General features: G+C 42.0%; 1 protein-coding gene across 3 annotated transcripts in view; it reads right to left on the bottom strand.

Moving 5' to 3' along the window:
* Window positions 1-26,111, bottom strand: part of RNF38 (ring finger protein 38) — a 116,740-nt gene that overhangs the window by 7,448 nt on the left and 83,181 nt on the right. For all 3 annotated transcript variants that reach the window (XM_030969511.1, XM_030969513.1, XM_030969512.1), the window contains 7 exons: window positions 23,639-23,806; window positions 19,417-19,587; window positions 17,645-17,806; window positions 14,635-14,741; window positions 13,012-13,096; window positions 11,369-11,490; window positions 10,958-11,057 (listed from right to left, as the gene is read on the bottom strand). In XM_030969511.1, the coding sequence (XP_030825371.1) occupies window positions 10,958-11,057; window positions 11,369-11,490; window positions 13,012-13,096; window positions 14,635-14,741; window positions 17,645-17,806; window positions 19,417-19,587; window positions 23,639-23,806 (915 nt within the window). The remainder of the gene's footprint in view (window positions 1-10,957; window positions 11,058-11,368; window positions 11,491-13,011; window positions 13,097-14,634; window positions 14,742-17,644; window positions 17,807-19,416; window positions 19,588-23,638; window positions 23,807-26,111) is intronic.

The raw sequence follows: 26,111 nt of genomic DNA, 5'->3' as shown, positions 1-26,111 counted from the left end.
GGTACTGTAGCCAAAGGGCAATTTGACATCCCATTTTTTCAAATCCTTCTCATTATTCTTGGTATCTTCTTAGGAAAAAAATACTGTCAATATTGACTTGATATTTTTCATTCTCCGCACTGCATATTTTAGCACTTGCCTAAGATATGATGCTGTATTTATGATGCCATAAAGGCAAGGGAGTTTTATTTCTTTTTCCAAAACAACAAACACCATCTTGTAATTTTCTAGGGACCATATCAACAGAGGATCACTGCAGTTTCCAATGTTCCACATGACAGACTAAATGGATTAAAGCTGAATAGAACAAAATAGTCAAAAAACTGAGGCAAGATGGGAATCAATACCTTGCTGGCAGTAGATCTGGCTCAATGTAGCCTGTATAAATGTCTGCCATAATCTACTTGTATTCCTTGTTCCTCTCACCTTCTGCACAGCTGCTATTTAATAAGTGCACTTCCTGGGTGGTCCTGACTCTTGAGCCTTTCTGTTTTTCTCAAATCCTCTTGGATGAGTAAATTATTTTGTAAAACTGTAGTTTCTATTTGTACATATTACATTTCTTTATATATGCATACACATAAATGTACATATGTAACCCACTTTATTTGCCCCAGAAACCAACATTAACAGCAAAGTGGGGAAGGAAATCTGTTAGTACTCATTCTTGCTAGGCAAGCTATGTAAAACAGTTGAAGCCACCATCATCACTGTAATATATGGTAGGGATAATTCATGCTATTAATGTATGGTATAAATTACTGTAAGATCCAAAAACTAAGTCTTTGACCATCCTGGCCAGGAGTGCCTGTCTATTCAGATTACAACGAGTTCCCCGGACACAAGTTAAGATAACAATCGACACCTTAACATAAGAATAGAGGCTTCCAGGGCAATGACCACCGGTATCCCGAGTCCTCTGGAGCCACCCAAGAGCGATTATCACCTTGCCAACTGCATCAATCAAGATAGTCAGCGGGTGCCAAACTGTACATCTGAATACATGGCTTCCTGGAGCCTATTGTCACTGACTACACACCTGGACCTGGCTTTTGTCCAGCTCCGCACATGGAAAGGAACAGCGATGCATGTGAAGAGTTACAAAGGAAATTTGGTCATCTTTGCCTCGGGCACAACTGCATAAAACCTCACTGCAAGAAGCAGCATTTGTGAATGGGGGAGAGTCTGACACTCCAGGGGTCGGGTCCAGGTTCACCCAGCGCCGACCCCAGGCTCAACGCTGTATCTTTGGCTGTGGTGGTCTTGGAGACCGAAATTCGGTCACACAGATAAATTCATAAATATTTGCTAAGTTTTTTATAATTTTGGCTCACAATTTCATCATTTATAACAATCTGGTGACCCCGAAGTGATTTGAATTCGGGGTTCGGGACCCCTTCCCACCCTGAAGGCACCCCACTGATTTCAATGGTCTGAACAGGACTGGGAGTCCGCAAGACCAATCAAAAATCACGGAACCAAAACCAGAGCCACAGCCAAAGAGGGATAAAAATGGGCCCAGCTCTTGGAATCTCAGCAAGATCCAGGGGATCACCAAGCCCGAGGTGCTTTTTTTTCCACTCGGAAATCGACATACACGAAGAATCCACATGGGAGAGGAACTGTGAGTATCGCATGGTTGAGTAGGGTGTGACCGAACGCATGTGTGAGATGCGACTCTGTCATGAAGCGAGTGTGGACCCCACGATCGCCGTTCCACCATCCCGTGAGGGACGTGGTCGGTCAAGGGGGAAGCGGACGCTTTTTGCTTAACACACGCGGGACCCGGGACTTGTAGGGAGTTCGAGGGGGGAATTGGTCACAGTTGAGTCAGAAAGGAGAGAAAAAGACGATCCTAGAAAATTCCAGGAGCCTGTCTGCCTTCTGATCCAGAGAAAACAGGTAAGAAAACCGGAGATCAGTCGAAAAGTCAGCGGAATGGTTCTCCATGTGACTAAGACTGGCCGCGTTTCTCAAGCTTAGGAAATCAACATCGGACAAAGAATCGGGACTCACGATGAGCATCCCCGGAGGAGACAAAGTGAGAAAATTCGCAGGTGGGATTTTCAGAAAAATGGGGTTGGGAAAGAGCAGGTTCCAGAAAAAGCCCCAGGAAAAATCTCTCCAGGGTCCTGAGAAAGTTCTGCCAGAGATCCCAAGGGAAAGTCCACTGGGGTGGATGCTAGAACACTGGGATGACAGCCCCAGGAGAGCAGGCAGGTCCAAGGAGAAAATGATACATTTTTGTATAGAAAAATGGGGAGGGAAGGAGATCAGAAAATACGTGGTCTGGCCGGTGTTAAGCACGTTTGAGGCATGGACTTGCAAGTCCCTGCACAATTACGTATTTGATCGCCACCTGCAGAATTTCGAGGAAATTGAGTATGCCAAGATGTGAAGGTACGCTTGTACGAGTTTATACCCGTACAAGCTCTCCAATGCGCAGCAAACAGGAGAAAGGAATGGGAACCCTTAGACAATCTTCCACCCCCCTACCTTGTTCCTCCGCCCCAGCCCAGACCAGCTCAAGCACTGTCGGTGCCCGCGTTGCCTCTCGAGGTGGCGATCCTGCTGGGTCAGGTCTCGGCACCTCTGCTCCCATGTGAGCAGGCTGCGGCACCTCCCCCTCCAGATGAACAAGTGGCGGCACCTCCGCTCCCATGTGAGCAGCTGCGGCCGCTGACTCTTCCCAAAACTGAAGAAAAACAGGTAACCTTCCCTAAAGTCAGCTCTCCCCTGGCCCATCAGACGAGGCGGCAAACAAGGAAGGCAACCATGGGAGACAGTCAGGATGAGAAAGAGAAGCCCGGCTTCTTCCCTTTACGGGAGGTGCCGACGGCTCTGGCAGTTATCGGCTTTGTAGCGTGCGCCGATCAACACTGGAGATGTGAGAGCGTTCAAGAAAGAGATGGGAAAATTGATGGATGATCCTTTGGGGGTGGCAGAAAGGCTAGATGAATTTCTAGGGACCAGCACATACACCTATGAGGATCTCAACGCAATCCTGAGATCGCTGGTCAACAATGAGGAGAGGGACATGATCAGACTAGCCACGATCAAAGACTGGGAACGGAGAAACCCCAATGGGGAAAGCGGGAAAGGCCCAGACGGAGGAGGGGAGGCAGAAAATGATAAATCTAATGAACATGATAATTCAGGGCATCAGGGAAGCGGTACCCAAGGGACAGAACATGAGTAAGGTACTCAGGGAGTGCCAGGGAAAAGATGAAACACCCACAGAGTGGTTGGAGAGGCTCCGAAAGGGCCTGAGAATGTATTTGGGGATGGATCCCCATTCTCCAATCGGGGCAGTTTTGCTGAAAACTCAATTTGTGGCAAAATCTTGGGAAGACATTCAGAAAAAGCTAGAAAAGACAGATGGTTGGCAGGAAAAGGGTGCAGGAGCTGCTTCGGGAAGCCCAGAAAGTCTACATGAGACAAGACAAAGAGAAACAGAAGATCCAAGCTAAGGTATTGGTAAGCTGTGGTAAGGGAAGCACAAAAACAGGAACAGGGCAGAGACACGGTGAAGACGGCGCCGGCAAAGAAGCAGAACCTTTCCCAAGGAAAAGGATCGAGCAATCAAAAGAAAGATTTCAAGTGCTATTACTGCAAGCAAAAGGGACACATCCGAAGAAATTGTCCCAACAAAGCCAAGGACCAGGCAATGTTTCAAGAAGATTAGGGATGTCAGGGGCTTTTCAGTTTGGGGTCCAGAACACCGAGGGAGTCCTTGATAAAATTAGAAGTAGGACCCCACAGGCAGGAGATGTGATTTATAGGAGACTCGGGGGCGGAACACACAGCAGTGCAACAGCTGCCGAAGGGGTGCTCTCTGAGTGACAATTCCATGATGGTAATCAGGGCAAAGGGGGAATCCTTTGAGGTTCTGATCATAAAAGATGTAGAAATAGAAATGGAAAACAAAAGACGTACAGGATATATATTATTGATAAGGGACGCAGATTTTAATTTACTGGGGTGGGACATGATGGTAGCCCTAGAAATCGGCTTGGCAGTGGAAAATTCCCAGCTAAAGTGAGAATGTATAAACTCACCGTCCTGGACGAGGAGAAAATAGAACCGAAGGTGTGGTATGTCCAAGGGGAAGCTGGGAGGTTGGACATAAGAGTCGATTCGTGTCGAAACTGAGAGACCAGAAGACCCTATTCCGGTCAAACAATATCCCATCTCCATGGAGGGGAGGAAGGGATTGAAACTGGTGATTGACGAACTGATAAAGAAAGGAACGCTGGAGCTGCGCACGTCCTGGCACAACACCCCAATTCTGGCTGTGAAAAAGGCGGACGGTAGCTTTAGGCTGATGCAAGACTTAAGGGCTGTGAATCAGAGAACTAAGACTTTGTTCCCCATGGTCTCGAATCCTTACACTTTGTTGAATAACACTTCTCCTGAGGACACACGGTACAGCGTGATTGACTTGAAGGCTGCTTTTTGGACCTGTCCCTTAGCGGAGGGCAGCAGAGATTATTTTGTGTTTCAGTGGGAAGATCCGGAGATAACAGAAAGCAGTAGCTCAGATGGACGCTGTTGCCTCAGGGCTTCGTGGATTCCCCAAATTTATTCGGGCAAGCAGGTGCTGAGCCACTTTGTACCAACGGAGGGAACAAAATTGCTACCATATGTAGATGATTTGTTGGTTGCAGGTCAAAGGGAGGAGGTTGTAAGGGTGAGCACCATTGAACTTTTGAACTTTTTAGGGGAAAAGGTGACACCTTTGAAGGTGTCAAAGTCAAAGTTGCAATTCACAGAGCCCGAGGTCAGGTACTTGGGACATAGGTTAACCAAGGGCAAAAAGAAATTGGATCCAGAAAGGGTGGCAGGGATTATCACCTTACCACACCTGCAAACAAAGAGGGAGGTCAGACAGCTTTTGGGGCTGTTGGGATATTGCTGGCAGTGGACTGAAGGGTACAGTGAGAAGGTGAAGTTTCTATATGAGAAACTCACCACAGACCGAATCAAATGAACAAAGGCGGACAAAGAGGAATTCAGGGGAGTCAAGGAAGCACTCACAGCAGCACCAGTGCTGAGCCTCCCTGACGTGAGGAAACCCTTTCACAGTTGTTTGTGGATGTGAGCAGTCACACAGCATATGAGGTGTTGACGCAGGACTGGGCAGGGGTCAGGAAACCTGTGGGTTACTTGTCCAGGCTTTTGGACCTGGTCAGCAGGGGCTGGCCCACCTGCCTGCAGGTGATTGTCGCTGTAGCATTGCTGGTGGAGGAAGCTAAGAAGGTAACCTTTGGCGCACCACTGGTAGTATTTGCACTGCACAATGTGCAGGGCATACTACAACAGAAGGCAGATAAATGGCTCACTGATGCAAGGTTGTTAAAGTATGAGGCCATTTTGATTCACTCACAGGATTTGGAATTCCGGGCAACAACCATGCAGAACCCTGTGAAGTTTTGTTTGGGGAAGCTTCAGAGGAGTTTGTTCACGATTGCGTGGAGGTGGTTGAATTGCAAACAAAGATCAGAGAGGATTTAGAGGAGGAAGAGGTAGACGAAGGAGAAAAATGGTTTGTAGATGGGGCAAGCAGGATGACTGATGGGAAAAGGAAATCAGGATATGCAGTCATGGATGGAAGAACGGGAAAGGTGATTGAAGCAGGTCCCCTGAGCACAAGTTGGTCGGCACAGGCTTGTGAACTGTACACAGTTCTGAGAGCCTTGAAGGGACTGAAAGGGAAAAAGGGAACAATTTTTACAGATTCTGGGTATGCCTTTGGAGTGGTTCACACCTTTGAGAAAATCTGGGAAGAAAGGGGATAGATCAACACCAGGGGAAAGGTACTGATGCATGGGTAATTGATCCAGCAAATCTTAGAAGCTCTAAGGGGGCTGGAGGAAATTGCGATGGTCCATGTAAAGGGACACCAGGCAGGGATTCAGTTCCGAACCTGGGGAAACAATTTGGCAGACCAGGAAGCCAAGACCATGGCACTGATGATGGTAAATACCCCGGAAACTGAGGGATTGAGGTCCCAGATGACCCTCCTCAGCCTCCCAAAAGGAGATCAAATGCTAAGAGAAGACTGGGGGTAAATTGGAAGAAGGTAAGTGGAAATTACCTCTTGGGAGAACTAGTTTCTCAAGGTTTTACCAGGAGGATTTTGCGGAAACTGCACCAGTGAGCACAGTGGGGGGCACAGGCCCGGGCAGAACAATTTTTGAAATTTTTCGCCTGCAGGGGAATTTACAAATTGGCCAAACAGGAGGTACAAGGATGCCTGATTTGTCAGAAAGTTAACAAGACTAGGGCAAGACAGGCCATCCTGGGGAGTCACCCCATTCCTACCGACCATTTGAAAGAATTCAAGTTGATTTCACGGAGTTGCCCAAAATCGGGAGATTCAAATTTGTGCTTGTGATTGTGGACAAACTGATCCATTGGGTGGAGGCTTTCCCCAGTCCATGGGCAACAGCTCAGATGGTGTCCAGGAAATTACTGGAGGAAATTGTGCCCCGATACGGGGTGGTGAATTACATTGATTCGGACCAAGGAACACACTTTACATCAAAGATTATTAAGCAGATGGCTGAGGCACTAGGCATTTGGTGGGAATACCACACTCCATGGCATCCCCAGAGCTCAGGACAGGTGGAAAGGATGAATCAGACCTTGAAGGCGCAGTTATCTAAATTAATTTTAGAAACTCGGATGTCCTGGTTGAAATGCCTGCCTTTAGAAGTGCGTAATATTCAAACCATGCCTCACTTGGAGACAGGACTCTCACCGTTTGAAATGCTATATGGGATGCCATATAGGCATGGGATGCTAGGCTTGAGGACAGCCAGATTCAACCATATTTGGTTGCAATCAACAAAAATTTGCAGGAACTTAGGAAACAAGGGATAGTATCTCAGAGTGCTCCTCTGGGATTTGCTATCCACAAAATTCAACCGGGTGACAGAGTGCTTGTGAAAGTGTGGAAAGATGTACCCCTCTCCCCCCACTGGGAAGGTCCCTTTCTTGCGTTCCTGACAACAGACATGGCCATTCGGACGGTGGAGAAAAGCTGGACACACGTGTCTACGGTGAAGAAAGTCGAGTATCAGGAGGAAGCACCCGAGTGGAGGGTCACTTCTTCCCCAGGCGACTTGAAACTTAAACTCCAATGTCCTTGTAAAGGACCGATGGCGAGCAGCTAAGTTGTATACTGTCTGATTGCGTATGCTATCCGTTTGTACATTTCAAGTGTGAATATTGTCAGGGGGCGTTTGTTGTACACTGTAGAAGCAGACAGAGGCCAAAGGGGTTGTGCACTCCGTGTCTGGAGGAGGAGCATGAGCTGACTGACTGAATCCTAACCCTAGCCACAAGCCTAGGAATTATTGAATTAGATTCACAGGAGTGGTTTCAAATTTTTCAGAACGGGGTGCGTGGAAAGCTTAGATCTAAGGCAGAGGTTCAGGATGTGGAGTGACGGAAATCAGTCAAGGTACTGGGCAGCTCAGATGCCGCCAGAATTTCACGGTGGGGCGCCTTCAAAAGGCGGTATGTGGCTAGGTCAGAAAACGTGTTCCCTGAAGAATACTCCTGCTGCCGTGAAGATGGTCTTCCTCGCCACTGGTGGCACCCCAGGGGGCAGAGGCAAAGGCAGAGGAGTACACCTGGTGGGAATCCTGACTGGCCTGAGCCTAGCCATGTGCAGGATACAGAGTCTGCACATTGAGGTCCCCATGAGAGGAGGAAATGAGAGCTCCGCAGATGAGTGTGGTAATTGCACTCAGGTAGTCCCAGTTGAGCAAGGGGATGGAAAATCCTCAGCTTACCAAGCCCCAGAGGAATGCATCTAGGAATGGCAGGTACTGTTGGAGAAATGGCATGAGGGTCAAATTATGTAAACTGGACAAAGGGATTTGGTGTATTGATCCCGAGGCAGGGTCAAGGAACGGGCAGTCAGACGAGCACAAGCATCAGATATGGAGAAGGAATGCAGAAATAATGTCAATCCCCATTTGCAACCAAAGTAATCGAACAACGTGGGTTGGGGGAAAAACTGAATCGATTTTTGTCACATATCACCAAGTGAATCCATTGTGTTATGACAATGCGAGGCTGAGGATATGCAGGATGAATGGGAAAATGTACTGGATGGGAAGAAATGTCAATTTGATAGCAAATTAACCCTAAGCAGGGAACCAATCATATTGGATTTGGCACAGGCAAATGATGATAGGGTGTGCCTGCAATATCACAGGGTTGTCTGCTTCGTGAAAAATAAAGATGCTGAGGATCCTGAGGGAAGAATGAGGGAAATCATTCAGGAATTGAAGAGAAGGGAGTCAGAACTAAGGAGAAAGCAAATTGAACAAGAGAGATTAAAACCTCTGGGAGAACAGTATGAATTACCTGAGCAACAATACGCTGATGGGGAATTACCTTCCCCGGACAGAAACCTATTTATTGATTTGATGCAAGAAATTGTAACTGAACTGGGATTGTCAAATTGCTGGATTTGTGGGGGGCTGAAGTCAGCAGAGAAATGGCCATGGAAAGGAGAAGGTTTGCCTCCAGAACAGCTTCTGAAATGGGACAATCGAAGGGTCTCAAAATTGGCACAGAGGCCTGAGGGATGGATTTTGGACCAGAGGGTGATTGGGACCATTTGCATCAGTCGGGAAGGAAAGGAATATACCGAAATGATGGGATACACTCCGTGTATAACCACCCTGACGGTAAATTCAAACAATAATGGCAAGGTCTGGCAACCAGAACCCCCTACGGGGTACTGAAGCCAGAAGAATGAGACCAATTGTGAATGGAACAAAAAGATGGGACTTTGCTGGGTCAAAAATCCTGGAGCCAACCCTTACCAATCCTTGGAGGGCCTGAGAGAATACTGGGGAGACCCAGGGAGAACAAACATTAGATGGAAAGCCCCGGATAGAATTTACTGGATTTGTGGGAAAAAGGCATACAGTGAGTTACCCCCAAGGTGGAAAGGATCATGCACTTTGGGCATGATCTGGCCAGTGTTCTTCACTCTCCCTTGAACGAAAAGTAACCTACTAGGGGCTCCTCTGTACGAGACCCTGAGGAGGGAGAGGAGAAGTCTGATACTGGTCATAAGTGGTAAACAAACCTGAGGGGAGGAAGAGTGGCTGGCTGCGAGAATAATTGATTATTATGGACTGGCCACGTGGGCCCAGGATGGAAGCTATGGGTATAGGACTCCGATCTACCTACTCAACAGATCTACCTATCCAGTAGGTAGATCTACCTACTGACTCCAATCTACCGACTGGAAATTGTATCAAACCACACCTCAGAGGCCCTGGATTTACTTAGTCGGCAGCATACCCAAGTACGGGCATTTGTGTACCAAAATCGAATAGCTTTAGACTATTTGCCGGCCAAAGAAGGGGGAGTGTGTGGAAAGTTCAATGAATCAGAATGTTGTATTGAGATTGACGATTATGGGGAGACCACAAAAGGACTGGCAGCCGAGATCAAGAAAGTGGCCCATGTCCCAGTTCAAAAATGGAATTCGATTTTGCAATCTTCATGGTGGGACAGATTGTTTGATGGGGCCTGGTGGAACAAAATATTCTTTGCGCTGTGTTCAGTAGCCGGAATCCTATTCCTGCCATGTCTAATTCCTTGTTTTATTAGACTGATCCATTCTGTGGTACAGGGTATGCAGACAGCAATAGTGCCCGTGGACCCGGAGCTGGCTTCTGGAAGCAACACACCTAAAATCATGAGCCTGGAAGAAAAGAAGTATGCCAGCAATGCTGCCAAAATATTAGCGAAATTTGAAAAACAAGTGTAAACAATACTGAGTATCAGGGTATTCCACAAGGGGAGCACAGGATAATTTAATAAAGTTTGTTCTCTTTGTGAAAGACCCTTAAAGGTGGCGGGTAGAAGAAGAAATAAATAGAACTTAGCAATTTGGGTTATAAAGGGAGCATGAATTAAATTAGTGATATAAAAGGAGAGGGATTGTAATATATGGTAGGGATAATTCATGCTATTAATGTATGGTATAAATTATTGTAAGATCCAAAAACTATGTCTCTGACCATCACGGCTGAGAGTGCCTGTCTATTCAGATTACAACGAATTCCCAGACACAAGTTAAGGTAACGATCGACACCTTAACATAAGAATAGAGGCTTCCAGGGCGATGACTACCAGTATCCGAGCGATTATCACCTTGCCAACTCATCAATCAAGATAGTCAGCGGGTGCCAAACTGATACATCTGAATACATGGCTTCCCCAGGACCCATTGATGCTGACTACATACCTGGACCTGGCTTTTGTCCAGCTCTGCACATGGAAAGGAACAGCAATGCATGTGAAGAGTTACAAAGGAAATTTGGTCATCTTTGCCTTGGGCACAATAAACTGTATAAAACCTCGCCGCAAGAAGCAGCACTCATGAATGGGGGAGACTCTGACACTAGGGGTTGGATCCAGGTTCACCCACTGCCGATCCCGGACTCGACGCTGTATCTTTGGCTGTGGTAGTCTTGGAGACTGAAATTTGGTCGTGCAGATAAATTAATAACTCTTTTCAAAATTTTTGATAATTTTGGCTCACAATTTGATCATTTATAACAATCACCAAACTCTGTATCATACCTCCTATATTATTTACTTTTTCTCAAGTCTTCTTTAATGTTATGTAATATTCAAATGCACAGTTTACTGTTTTAAGCAAATGGAAGACAGTAAGAGCTGTCACTGAAAACACCTGTATTCATATTCATTTTCCATTGTGCCAAATATTATGAAGAAACAGTCTTCATCAATTATTAGAATAATGTAATACCTAGGCAGTGATTCCATTCTGCTGGCTTTTTAAGTATCAGAAACATGAAACAAGATGAAATGAAGCATAACAGCAAAATATCCCCACCCTCTCCTACAAAACTACATAATCAATTTCATTTAAGATAGGATTACTTTTTCTTACCTTCAGCCATTTATCAACACACTTGGCATGGAACTCGTGGTTACAGGGTAAGACTCTAAGTAGCTGCCTTGACTCAAAATCACACATGCACACCACACATCTAAAAAAGACAATGAAGTTCAAATGTATCTGCTATGTAAGAACAACAAATATGCATTCCATACAAAACCTTAGAGGTATGATTGCAACACAGTAGCTATTTTACAGTGATCTACATCTGACAATGGACACTGAGAACTGACTGTGGGATTCTATGGATGTTTTATTGTTTTTTTTTATTATTATTTACTGTGCTTTCACACCACAAGTCAAGTATTCTTGCTCTTCTACCTTGCTGTGACTGCAAGTTAAAGAAATGAAAATCAAGCCACCTAAATTATGGATCGTTGAAAGAGACCATTGTGTACTTACAATGTCTGCTCTGACTGGTGATTGTTTGGATTGAATCTGTAGGATGGAAGCTGCTCAATGTCTGCTTTTGTTAATCCCCGTGGTTTGGCTTCTCCCAGACGTTCTGCCAAATTCAGCAGTGCCTGCAAAACATGGAAACCAGACATATAAAAATTCACTGATCAAACAGGCTCTGTTTCTATTAGTGTTGAGGCAGTACCATCACATCTCACTACACCAGCTGCTAGCACAAAACACTTTCCTATCAATAAATGTTTAGAACCTTAGCTCTCCCACACAATACAAGCTCCTTAGAAAGTCTTTCAGAGCTTAACCATCTTTGTAATGATGTAAGATATTTTCTCTAGGATTTCAAAACCCATCTCCCAGGATAACGTGGGCTTTGAAATCCCATCCCAGAGGGATTGGGATCCATCCAAGGACCCAATTTCCAATTAGTCCTGTGACTGAATAAATAATTCACTTCTGAGGGATCACCTCACCCTGCTATGAAATTAACAGTGCTGGTAATTGTCAGAAAGAAATTGTCAACTAATTTCCTTTGTTAGAATATGTGAATTTGGTCTTGTGAAAGAAACCATAAATTTAATGGGACAGTTTATGATACCCATTCTGTGTCTTGGGCTAGTTGAATTAAAATATGGAGACTTTAGCCTCAATCTGAAAAACAAATACATATCATCAAACTTTAGGCACTTTTTTGGCTGCTCATTTTTATGTTAATTTTCTGTAAGCCAACGATTGCACCTAAAATCCTTTCATGTATATAATTTGTAAACTGTCATGTATTTAACTCACACTCCTTCATGAGGGGCATAGGAAACAACATCAGCGTGATAGACAATCAAAGGAGAGAAAAGATACTATGAAAGCTGCAAATGGTATTGATTTCTTACACTACTGATCCTAGGGCCCAAATTCTCAGAAGACACCGCTGCTTCTGAATCACCACAGAAGTTATTAAAGAAGCACTCATTGTTAAACTAAAGATGTGCAACTACAAAGATATCTTAATGAGAGCACAGGCAAAGAGATGCAGAAGTCAGGGTTAATGATGACTAACTCAAGAGAAATCAAATGGAATCCATTAGCTTCAGAACCAGCAAAGAAACAACAGCTGGAACAGCCCCATAATTATCTAGGATATTGAAGAGGGTTCTGCATCTCTAGATGTGAATTACCATCCCCTCCAGAGGGCAAGATGAAAAGGCAGTAAGGTAATTTTATAAACAGTATGTTTAGATTAATTAATCCTATGATATTAAAACTATTCTGAAAGTTACACTCATAAAACCAGCAACTTACCCTTTTCTTTTGAAAGTGCTTCACTTCTGTTTGGTATTTAAAATCAATTAAATTTTGAAAGGAGAAGAGTAGCATGGAGAACATTAAAGTTGAACAATTTAATGATTACTAGCCTAGAAAGGTGAATTCTGAGAGCAATAGACAAGAAAGAAAGCTAAACACTTCTAATATTCAGTATTACAAAAAAATCTGAAAAGACCATTTTTGGATTTTGTCTTCATAGTCACTACATTTATTTGAAAAGCAAAACCAGGACTAAAAGCAAAATATAATAAAATTTTATCTATTGCTCGAGCTAACATCTGTTCTTTAAAGACAGTTGTAGTTCACACACCAACCTCATAGTTTTCTACCTCTCCATCTTCCACATCCAACTCAAAGCTGAAAGCTGGTCCAACTGCCGGTGGCACTGGGAGCATTGATCTACCACGAGAGCAAACAAGGATAAGGTTCAGCATCTTGCTGAAGGAAAGCACAGAAACATCTGGCAAAGTAACCCTTCTGATGCCTCTCAAACCAACATGTTCTCAGAACTGGCAAAAATGTTGTGTTTGAAGTCAAGAACAGACATTTGAAGTGAAAGAGTCACAGAAAAATGCTTTTTCTGCTAACTTTCTGATATTGGGAGTGCTGACTTTTTAACTGCATGCGTGCTTCGCTTGATGCTTTAACCAAGCTCAGCTTTATTACAAAAACAAATCTCTTAATTATCACAGACTATGGGGACCTAAAACTGACAAAAAATTGACATTCTGCTTTTAAATATGCTTTATTTCCTTAAGTGGATAAAAGACCATCAAAAGAGGAATACTAAGTCCATTCAGATCTCCAACATAAAAGTCTTGCAACTTCTGCAAGCCTAAACCACAAAAGTGAAGATAAATAGGATTTGTACTGGACACACCCATCCTGAAGGCAAGCACAAATTCACTTTCTCATGTACTGTGATGTTGGTAAAAGCAGAATCCCTTCAGACTGAGAGATTAGAGAGATGTTTTTCTGGTTGTATATTCAGTAAGTCTTTTTACCCCCTGCCAAGGTAGTACAATGGGTCAAAACTTCATCCACAGACATGGAAGTCACAAATTCAAAGCACTAATATAGTAGAATCAGGAATTACTGTGCCACATCATGTCCTCAATGAATAGGCAAGAAGCTATGACACTACTCTTGGACTGCAAGATGAAAAGTTGAACAACTTCGCTGAATCAGATTTCTGGTGCCATTTTCATGCCACGTCTGACATTGCACAGAGAGAATCTACAGATCTGGTGTCAGTGCTTGATTATTTCCTTGTCAGTGTCACCTCTGCCACCAGAAACTTAATCTTGTCTTTCCAAACATTTAATTCTTACTTCTAATACAGAACACAGAAGACTAATACATGTCATAGACCCAAACTCTCTTCCAGAGAGTCTACCATAAAACGCTAGAGATAATTCCTAAATGTTAATTGTCCCACATCTTTTCCAGAAACAGCTACTCAGAGGCAGAACAGAAATGTGACAGCTGTGAGAGTAGCACTTAAGCCAATAAAGAGTAACACATCACAGAAGTCCCCACTCTTGTGTTTTACAATTAAGAACCAAACCAAATTAATTTATTCCATAAATGAAGACTCCTATAACTTGATCCTACAGTGTAACTATGCCTCTGTAAGAGTATCATAGAACTATGATTTAAAATCTGTCGAAGATTTTACCAAGAGTTCAGAAACAAGAGGCTACTGTGCCTCAAAATACCTACAAAACTACACTGGACAAAACTGTTCACTTAAATCTTTTCTTGCTCCATGGTGTTGGTTATTAAAAGCAGGTTGAAAAGTTTACACAGAAATCAAAGTTTTCCTGTGAGACAGGTGAAATATGCCTGGTCTCTGGTAGAGTTCAACCATAAAAAGTGCCAAGATGCTTTCTGACTTCTTAATAGCCTACATGGAAGCAAATGTACTTTTCACTTACAGCACATAAGGTAATAGGCTGGGATGGTAAGGGTGTGGTGGAATTGGCTGCTGAGATCGGTACCTGCTGCGCCCTGCGAGTCTTCGAGGCATAAAAGGTGGGTAAGGCTGCAAGAAAGAAGAAAATAAGCTTCAACTCAAACTCGCAGAACTGGAACTTGTGTCCAGTTCTGGGCTCCCCAGCACAAGACAGACCTGGATATACAGGGGAGAGTCCAACAAAAGGTCAGGGTCACTAAGATGGGACTGAAGCATTTCATGTGTGCAAAAAGGCTGAAACAGCTGAGCCTGTTCAGCCTGGAGAAGAGAGGGCTCGGGGGGATCCTATCAATGTATCTAAATACCTGAAGGGAGGGTGCAAAGAAGGCAGAGCCAGGCTCTTTTCAGTGGTGCCCAGTGGCAGGACCAGAGTTATTGGGCACAGACTGAAACACAGAAGGCTCCATCTGACCATCAGGAAACACTTTACTCTGAGGGTGACTGAGCACTGACACAGGTTGCTTAGGGAGATGGTGGAGTCTGCCTTCCTGGAGATGCTCAAAAGCTGGCTGGACATAGTCCTGCACACCCAGTTTTAGGTGGCCCTGCTTGACCAGATGACCTCCCTTCCAACCTTATCCAGCCTGTAAGCCCATGATTCTACATTTTCTATTCTTAATCAATGATGAAATAATGACATTCACTTTCAATAAAGCATTATTTAAAAATTTTTGCCTCTGCTAAAATCCAACAGAATCTCAGCCTCAATTTGAAATTACTATTCACATCAATAATGTACAACCATATAAATTCATGTGAAAAAGTGGTAATATACAACAGAAATCCCTACAAGTTCTTGTGTGTTTAGTCTACAGTCAGTACAGTTTAGGAAACAGGACATGAATTGCTGAACCTCTTCTAAATACAAAAGGCTCAGGCGCTATTATGCAGGCCTGTGCATAAGCAGCTGAGTAAAGAAGCCCTTAAAAACTTTTTAAAAATGAGAATTTTAAAAAAATCTCTTTAAAAAATATCTAACTTTTAAGCAGTGGTATATACTTATATTTAGGTTTAAAGGCTTGAAGCCTTTCAGGTGTATGTAGAAGGTTTAATCAGTATTACTTCTGCACCTGAACCACACATAGAGAGACGCTCAAGCCCGACGTTTCCATGCATTCATTCTATGGATAAATCAGGGTGCTTTTTGTCATCTTTTACTAAAATCTTTTACTAAAAACTGGTTTTGTATTTTCTACAATTAATGTTTTTGATTTTTTTCAAAATTCACGTATTAAATTAGTATTTGAGGGCCTTAAGACTTTTTTTTTGAAACAAAGAACACTCTAAGCCTTTACTAACACATTTTTCTTCTTACATGTTTGAAATTTGAAAGCACAAGAGCCCAACACTCCCAATGATTAACCTAAAATCCCCTAATTTTTTAACAGAAACATTATAATTAGGTAGCCACGGTCATACATAAAATTAACATATGAATATGAACATATGAATATAAGAACAATACAAAATAGCCAGGTTCCTTTTGGTTGGAGGCTCAAACTACACATATGAAATATTAATTTTACTGCTTTGTGAATTCTACAATCCAAAAACATAATTAGAAACTGTTGTGTTCACTGAATGAAAAAGAATCAGAAATGCATCTAATTCCATTCTAATGTTAATGCAAATAAAGCTTTGTAAAAATTTAGTAATACTTTATAAAAGGCCACATGGTTACATGTAATATGTCTCTATTCTACTCCTTAGCAATAAACAACACAGAGCTGAAGCATCAGTGAGGACAAATGCTATGATCTGCAGAAAATGGTAACTATGCTCCCTATCTGCTTTAACAACCAAACTTAAAAACAAAAAGGTCTGACTCCAAGCAAAACATGTATGATTAGATTAATTCATCTAACAAGCATACTGAATAAAATACAAACAGTTTATAGAAGCTTTTAAGTGTCCTGGACTCCAGAGTGTCTCATAGTGCCTGAAGACTTCATTGAAAATCTGTACACCTTTAGATTAGGAGTAAGTTGATCACTTTTCGAAATGGTAGACATTTACTTGAACCTTTATGAAAACTGCAAGCAACCATTTGACTAGGTTCTGTGATTTCAAGAAGAATAATTGAAGACAAAGTATCTGCATATTCTGCAGCTGCAGGGCCTAAAATTTAATTATTATTTAAAATTTAAATAACAATATGGCCCATAAACCACGGAAAACTTGATGTACCTGTCAGGCAATAAATATTTCAGCACCTACACTTGGGATCCAGCTATTTCTCCCAGCATCACACAGGCAGGAGAGGGGGTATTTTGGTTTTTTTAAAGAAGTGACCCGCACAAAACCACAAAAACAAAACCATGACACATCTCAAGACTAGTATAATTGCAAACTGAAGTACAAGACAAAGATCCTAGAAGCAGCACCACTGCACACACCACAGAAGCACATGATTCAACAAAATTCAACACAGACTTTATCCTGCACCCTTTTAATTTTATTTTGTGCTGCTGCAGTTGAACTGTCTGCTGATCCCCTGAAAGCTGAGTTAAATCAAGCTTTATAACATGGCTATCTTTATAATATATGGTGTAGTCTAAATTATGGAAGCACTCTACAACTGCTTAAACAGAACTGTTTTTAAAGCATTCTGGCTTTCCTGAGCTGTGGAAACTCAACATATGATGAAGAATTAACTAAAAGTGGTAACAGTTTTTCTGAACTGTACTAACCGATACCTGCAGTAGAAGTCCTGAACTATGTGAAGACATGGAAAGTTTTCTAAGTAAATGCTGCTGCACTCTGCAGATAATACTGGAAATAATTTGCTGGTGTCATTAAATTACTCTTAACTTGGTTAACTTAGGCTTAAAGAAAATACCAAAATATGCAGCTATTCCAATAATGGAATGTGATTGCAAAAGCGTGACTTTTCAACAAAATGCACTACAGAATAAAAATCAAGAATGTCAATGCAGCGAGAAAGAGAATGTAGCATAGAAAACAATACTTACTACCCCAAATGACACCTCCTGGTGTAATGGATCATGGGCTAAGAATTGAAGAGGAGCTGAGGGAGGCAACGTTGGTGGATGGGCTGAGGGAGGGTATGTAAAACCTCCTACAGGAAGATGTTCTCCAAGCAATTCTACATCATTTTCTATCCTCTGAAGTGGCTACAAAAAAAAAAAAGAGATAGTCTTTGTTGCAATAACAGAGATGAAATTTTCTCCCCAATAAAGAACTGCAGTCCCAGCCGTATATTCTGTGCTGCCATGATCAATTTTATAGTAACTGCGAGCAATTCCTAGGTCATTAACACTGCCCAGAAGAGCAAAGACAACACTACACATTTGATATAAATTCACCTTTTCCAGCTAGCCATGCTTATAGGCCAGGAATTTATGCGATCTAGCAAATATAGGAGTGGCTGTAATTTCCTATATCTTGCATTTTTCAGGACAAATATTTGTTCTCCTTGCCAGGCTGCTCTCACTGTATAACTATGCGAGAGAAAAAAATAAACAACCATAGACAAGAACTGAAATTGTGCCAGAAAAATTGGAAAGTGGAGGGGAATCATGGTGGTTCCAGTAGATGAAACTGATAATGATATCCAGAAAGCAAGTAGATGCTTTCCTAGGAGGGTCATCATGCAAACAGTGCTAACAAGCAGTCCTAAGGTTTCAGAAGCATGGGATTCCAGATTGGTTTTGTTGCTTGTCAAATCTGGTTCAAAAATGCCCAAGAAACAACCAGGAATTCTTACTGTTTCACAAATACACCATTCTGTTATTGATACTGAATTTCACCATTTCAAGAAATTCAGCTAAGAAAGCCACCTTGTGGAACCAAAGGAATTTACTATTTTTCTGTTATACAGAAAAAAACATTCTTAAATCACTATGATGCAAGCTTTTTGGCAAAGCTGAAAGCAGACAGGCAAGCCTAGTTAAAAATCCAAGTAAGCAACTCAAGGTAAAACCTGAGTCCATAAATTTTCTAAAGCTAAGTCTCGCAAAGATTTCTACCACAAAGAATCACTTTGTTAGGATGATGGAAACTGTTCTCCCATCACTGTAATGAAGTGATTACAATCCTAGCCACATCAGAGACATGGCATGAAGGAGTCTCAGCAATGTTTGCAATAATAAAGCTATATCCTATTTCTGTGTTATTTAAATATCTGCATCTTCTACTCACTGGGGCAAACAAATGGATAAGTACTCGGAAAACCACACAGAAAGAGTGGTAGGCCAGAACTGTAAACCTGATTTCCCTCTAAATCCAAAACAGGGTCACATTTTTCCATGTCTGCATAGTCCATTTCACTAACCCAAATTTGCTTAAGCAACATCAGTAATTTTCTTAAGTGTAAAGAGAATGTCCTAGGGAAAGGACTCGTTATTTAAAAATTAATCAAGAAGCAATACAAAAGAAACTAAAATAAAAGCACCATTGTGCTTTTTTCCCCGCTAAGCTTTTCTCTGAGATGCCTACTATGCTCACACAATCTCCTCTGGATTCTATTCTGCTTCCTGGGAAAGAAATACCTGATGGCGAAGGAAATACCCAACTTTCTGAGAGAAGTAAAAGCATATGGACAAACAGCACAGGCAATGACGGAACCTGAAGTGAAACTCTGAACTTCAGAAGTATTTTTTCATCTTCATACCAAGTGGCTACAATTTGAAAGAAAATCCTTGTTTCCTCAATCAGGTATCAGTACAATGCGCCCATCCAGCCCACCAGCTCTACAGAGAGTGGGGTAAGAAGCATTACTTACCGACCGTGACTGTTGTGCTTGGAAAGGAACAAATTGTCCTGGAGGAGGTAAGTGAGGAGGGTGGTGTGTAGAGATATGAGGAGGATGCAAAAGGAATGGGTCACTAGAAATGAGGGGTGGAAATGCTGCATATGGGACAGGTAGGTGCTGGACTGAGCACGCCTGAAGCATCTGAAATACAATGAAAACAATACATTTTTGTAGCACAAACATTCCCTACACAATGCACAAACATTCCCTGCACAAACATTCCCTACACAATAAATACATATTCTATGTATTTATTACAGAAAGATACAATTGTAACAGAACAGTTCTTTGCCCTTGTTGAAAAAGCCTCCAAAATACACATAAATAAGATTTCATTCAAATACCCAAGGAACAGCTATTACTACAGAACAGGGTCTAGGAAGCAGCATAGTATGATGTCTGCCAGGTGCTCATGGGGTCACCAGGAGACTGGATTTTCAATACTCCAGGACCAGACAAGCTCCTAAGTGATGAACAGATACAGTTATCCTAGTAATTTTATTTTTCCTACATATCATCAGCAAAACAACATGCGAAAGCAATGGTTTTGCAAACACTATAAGCTCGGGATGCTGATGAGGGAGTCAGCTGTCAGACTGCGCCTAAAGACCTCTGTTACCTAATATACTATGAATAATTCATATAGTCTGCTTTCTTTTGCACTTTTGGGTGAATCCTATGCTCTAAAAGCAGCTCCCTAGTGACAGACACTACAGAAAACAGCCCCTTTTCTCTCCTCCTTTAAATACCTGACAAAAAAGCAACTTTCAGCACTAATGTTTGAACAATAAAATGCTGAAAGCACTGCAGGGGAACAGGAATGTACTTTGTGGCATTGTTCAGTTTTACTTCCACCTTTATATACCGAGGAGCAAGGAATCTGCAATCTCCTTTTTGTTGCACTTTGAACTGTTATGAGAATGTCAGGCATTTCTTTTACACTTTTAACAATTACAAGAGCATTTAATTAAGATATTCATTATCAAATCTTGAAAAGAAAGATCACCCAGTTTTGATCTCTCACTTTTTTTTATTAGTCGTATCACACAGCATACATTTACATATTAACTATAATAGCATAAAATGGTAAAAGGAATTAATTTAAAATTAGATTTCAGTAGTGGAGGTGAAACTATCATCTCAATTTGCTATGATCATGACCAAACATAAACCTCCAAATGCTCCAGAATACTAGTAGATTAATTTGATCCAAGTAGTATTTTTAATTTAAATGCTGACTATACTTTTCCTCAGTTACTACATCATTTTTCTAAAAAATAAATACCATAAACAAGTGTTTCTATGCTTATAATACCTTTTTATTGTATTTTACTAAATTGAAAACTGTCCTCTGAAATAGCTGAAGATAAATTTGCAGGTAGAACACCTCACAGTCTTCTTCAAAACATGAGATTCTTTGGGAAACACTGAAATAGGATTCTTCATGGTAGAGATTACCACAGCTCCTATATATATGTTTGGAAATGTTTGGTTTGTGCTATGCCCATGTCACTTTTTAAAGCTAGAGCAAATGAGGTGACACTAACTTCAAAGCAGAAAGAAATTAAAATTACTTATTTATTCATTCAAGCTTTAGAAAAGTTCTTCAGTTTGGATATATTGTAGAATGAGCTGGCTTGGAAGGCACCTTAAAGATCATTTTGTTCCAAACCCCCTGCCATGGGCAGGGACATCTTTCACTAGATCCGGTTGCTCAGAGCTTCATCCAACCTGGCCTTGAACACTTTCAGGGATGTGGAACACTTTCAGGGATGTGGCATCCATAACTTTTCTGGGCAACCTGTTCCAGTGCCTTACCATCCTCACAGTAAAGAACTTTTTTTTCCTAATATATAATTTAAACCTACTGTTTTTCAGTTTAAGCCCTTTCACATCTTGTTCTGTCACTATATGCCCTTGTAAGAAGTCTCGGTCCACCATTCTTTTAGGTTCTCTTCAAGTATCTGAATTAGGGTACCCCAAAGCCTTCTCTTTTCCAGGCTGAACAAACCCAATTCTCTCAGCCTTTCATAAGAGACGTGCTCTGTCCCTCTGATCATCTTAGTCTCTCTCCTCTGGACCCACTCCAGTGAGCAGTTCCATGTCCTCCCTGTGCTGGGACCCCAGAGCTGGATGCAGGGTTCCAGGTGGGCTCTCACCAGAGCAGAGCAGAGGGGCAGAATCCCCTCCCTCCCCTGCTGCTTTGGATGCAGCCCAGGACACGTCTGGCTCTCTGGGCTGGGAGTGCCCATGGCTGGGTCATGTCCAGCCTCTCACCCAGCAGCATCCCCAAGTCCTTCTCACTGGGCTGCTCTCCATCTGCTCATCCCCAGCCTGTGGTTGGTACAACCCAGGTGCAGCACTTTGTGTTTGGTCTTGTTACACCCCATGAGATTACATACAGGCCCATTTCTCAAGCTTTTCCATGTCCCTCTGGATGCCATCTTGGTCTCTGAAGAACTTTTAAAACTGATAAAGGTGCTTAATAAATGGCATTTGTTTATTTCATAGTTACACATGCAGTGAGATAGACAAATATTGTGAAAATGACAAAAGGAAACTGGGAAATTAACAGATGTAGCTGGGGAGCAAAGTGACATGCTGGAGGGCACATGCTACCTTGAAATGTATTTTTATAGGCTGGAGAAATTGGCCAACAGGAACTATTTAAAGTTCCAAGGCAAATGTGAAGTCTGGAAAAGAGTAACTCCATGGATCAGGACACTCTGAGACTAATTGGTTGCAATCAGATTTGCAGCAAAAAAAGTGAGGTTGTGGTGGACACATATATAATACCCATAGCGTTCTTAGCCAAAAAGGCCTATGGCATGCATGGCTAAGAAAGCAACTGGTGAAACTAGTGAAGTGATTCTGCTCCTCCACTCAGAAACTGTGACATTTATATCAATTCCTGGGCCCAGTTTTGGGCATGTCAGTGCCAAACACAGACAATGACAACATGATGATCAGGTCTTGGTGAAAGTCATGATGACCAGTAACTTGGAGATAACTGCATAAAAGAGGTGGCAGAACTAGACTTGTTCTTCTTTAAAAAGAGAAAAGTAAGCAAATACCTTACCGCTGCGTCTAACTACTTCCTGAGAGTGGACAGGAAGAGTCCAACATCTCCTCAAGAAGCAAAGTGGAAGAGCAAAAGACCAATGGGACCAAGATGCAACAAAGAAAACTCAACCAGACATCCAGAGGAAGTTCTTCATCACAAGGACAGTCAAACACTGAAGCAGAAACTTAGAGGAGCTGTGAAATCTCCACACTTGGAAGCTGGTACTGCAGCAGGTGACCACCAGACAACCTCCAGAGTCCTCTCTAAACTTAAAACTATTCCTCAATTTTATGCTTTAGCAGAAGAAAGCATAAAGTCTGCCTGCTGATGCTACAGAAACCTAATTGTTTATATTCATTTGTACTGGATCTGTTCTCTCAACACACTTGATTCACTGTTGTACATTCAAAACAAAAACCAGAGCTTACTCCTATATGTATTAAAAGGACAACTGCATTGTTGAACCACAAAACCTTTTATGAATTGCACAGATAATATACCTATTCAAAGCATAGGGTAAGATTATTAGTATGCATTGGATGGATTTCCCTAAGCGCCAGTACAGTTTCAGATTTTTCTCTGTTGTTTCTTAGGACATGTTCCTTTTATCCTTGCTGAATTTACTAAGAATTGTTCCAGTCTCTGGGTACTTATTCTGAGATTGCTTTGTTCCACTACCACCACCACTAAACAGAAGAAAAAGCCTGTCTCTCATGCTGCCTCAGGGATATACATCAGCTTATGTAACAGATTTTCACCAATTTGACAGGAAAGGAACTGATTCTCACAAATAATCCAGACTTGCCAGTATCATGCTGCAGACCTTGTTGCCTCTCATGGGGATAAATAGTACTTGGGCATGATAAACACAAACTACCCTTACTCTTCAATGGGCAGCCTAAAGAAATAGATGGGTCATATCAAGGGTTTTGTTTCAGTGCCACACAGGCTTACTCATGTCACAGAAAGCATCACAAGAAAAGCAAAGTTACACACTGCTGGCAGAGACCAACACTATACCAACATCAAAAGTGCTCACTAGACGCTGTATATAGTACTGTGTACGACATTTTAGATTTGTACTAGAAAAATAGATTGAAACTGGTGTAGTTAGAGAGACCTACTTACTGGGGGAGGCACACTGCAAACTGGAAGGTGCTGGCCACTGAAAACCACCGAGCACCCCGGGACCTGCTGCGTGCTGCAGGCTGGAATGTGCTGGCCTGTGCAAAGTGGTATCCCATGTGGAGCCACAGTTGTCACTGTGTACGAAACAGGAACTGTGCCCTGATGGATCTGCAGCAAAAGGAAAAGTATTTAATAACTTACTGTAAAGTGTTAACACTCTTGAGAGCACAGTAAGACAACAAGCTTTTATTTACACATCAGAAAAATAATATATTCACAAAGGAAGTGTAATAGGAGGTGCATGGCTGTAATTTCTGTTCATTAAAATGTTTTAATCAATGAATGTTATTTATTGATAAAATTCAGAATTTCTGGGTAAAAGGGATCTCTCAGCTTAACATGTCAAAACTTCAGAGGCACCTTAGTCACTCAGAAGCACATCAGACTATTAAACCTGCCTACCCTCCCTTCTCTCCCCCAAGTTAATTATGAAATTAACCTTCTTATGAAATAAGAAGGCAGTAACTCCCACATAAAAAGCTAATCTACAAGCAGCTCAAGAATTTTCTCAGTTCTGAACGGACTGACTCAGTACTAATTCAAGAGACTTGTATCTTTAAGCAACAAAACAATTTTCCAGATTTTCTTTCTTCCTAAGAGACCACTCTCTTGATTCACTTTCAAGCCAGCATTTAAGCTAAATTCCTAACGTTACTAACAGAACAGCTAACTAGAAAGCCGAAAAGGAAAAGTTAACATGACTAAGAGGCAGTCCAGATTCATATTAGGAAACCATATAATCAAATTTTCTAACTAGTGGCAATCTGTAAAATTTAATCAACAAACCAAGATCCAACGGTATTCTGCACCTAGAAACCACATGGGATGTTTATTTGTTTGAAATTTTGTTGTTGGTTTTGTTGGATTCTTTTAACACTGAACGATCTTTTAACATTTTCATGCTCTAATAAAACTGAAAAGGCTTAAGAGTCAGGAAGCACAGATTAATTGAAAGACATTATTTCAAAGCACTCTCTTTCTTCAAGATCAGCCAAAACAGAACCTTCTTATTTAAAACAGAACAAGAACAGCTCCTCATGAAGGTGAGAAGAGCAAAGAGAGCTAAACTACCAAATTGGTAGTGTGCAGCCAAATAAAGAAACCAAAATAGAACACAGATCACTGAACACAGGTTAAAATCTCAAACATCAATAATGACAGAAACCAGGTTCAGGAAAGACACTGAACTTGAACCAGTTCTGGCTCTGCTACGAAAAGCTGGGCTTAAGTGCAGTGCTATATGTGATCCTGGAATGTTTGTTGCTCATAATAATAATAAAGAAATGACTTCTCAAAATGTTCATGCCCCTGAATTGGAAAGTAGCACCATGGAAGACCTCAGTTAGTCTGGAAATACATCTAACCATAGACTGTGTTTGGCAGTGGAATGGAAAACTGTTCAGCCAGACTTGTAATGAGCTTGCAACATAAAGCAAGAGCATTTTCAGATCTCCAGCAGACGAACTCCTAAAAATGTAAGTTTGTGAGATGCTAGAATGGCACTGGCTTCCGTCCTTTCACTTGGTCCCATATGCAAATACTTCCCTGCTGAGAACTGCTCTGCACACACAGTATGACACACTAGTGCTATGCATCTGCACTGAATGCCAAGCAGTTTTTAAGCACAGATGTTATAACTGCATTCTGTGCATGTGCAGCTCCTGATGTGGACATCTATTATCTACTCGCGGCTATGCAGCAAGCAGTGTATTTGTGCTATGGCCTGTTAATTTAGAAGACAACAACAAAGGTTACCTCAACAGGATCACAGTATCATTTACGCTGGAAAAGACCACTAAGTTCATCAAGTCCAACCATTAACCCAGCACTGCCACCCCTAAATCATGTCTGTAATTGCCACACTACGTGTCTTTTAAATACCACCAGGCATGCTGACTCCACCACCTCCCTGGGAAGCCAGTTCCAATGCTTGACCACCCCTTCAGTAATTTTTCAAAATATCCAGTCTACACTACCCTTGCGCAATTTCCTCCTGTCCTGTCACTTGTTACTTGGGAAACCAATGCCCAGGTTACAACCTCCTTTCAGGTACTTTTAGAGATTGGGAAAGTCTTCCCAGAGCCTCCTTTTCTCCAGGTTAAACACACCCAGCTCCCTCAGCCACTCCTTATGATCTGTGCTCCAGATCCTTCACCAGTTCCACTGCTCTTCCAAGGACGTGTTCCATCAACACAATGTCCTTGTAGTGAGAGGCCCAAAACTTCTTTTACAGATTCTCAGTTACAGAATTCTATACAAAGTGCTGTCACAGAGAGGAATTATTTACTTTCTGGACCAACCTGAATATAATTTTTTCATATAATTTAAGGAGGAGTTGATTAGGCTTGGAGAGTTAATTTAGTTACGCAACAAAACTATTGCGATTCCTGCTGCTATGTAGACAACCAACTAT

This window comes from Camarhynchus parvulus, chromosome Z (genome assembly GCF_901933205.1).
Source record: "Camarhynchus parvulus chromosome Z, STF_HiC, whole genome shotgun sequence".
NCBI lineage: Eukaryota > Metazoa > Chordata > Aves > Passeriformes > Thraupidae > Camarhynchus > Camarhynchus parvulus.
This window is presented reverse-complemented; position numbering and strand designations above follow the sequence as displayed.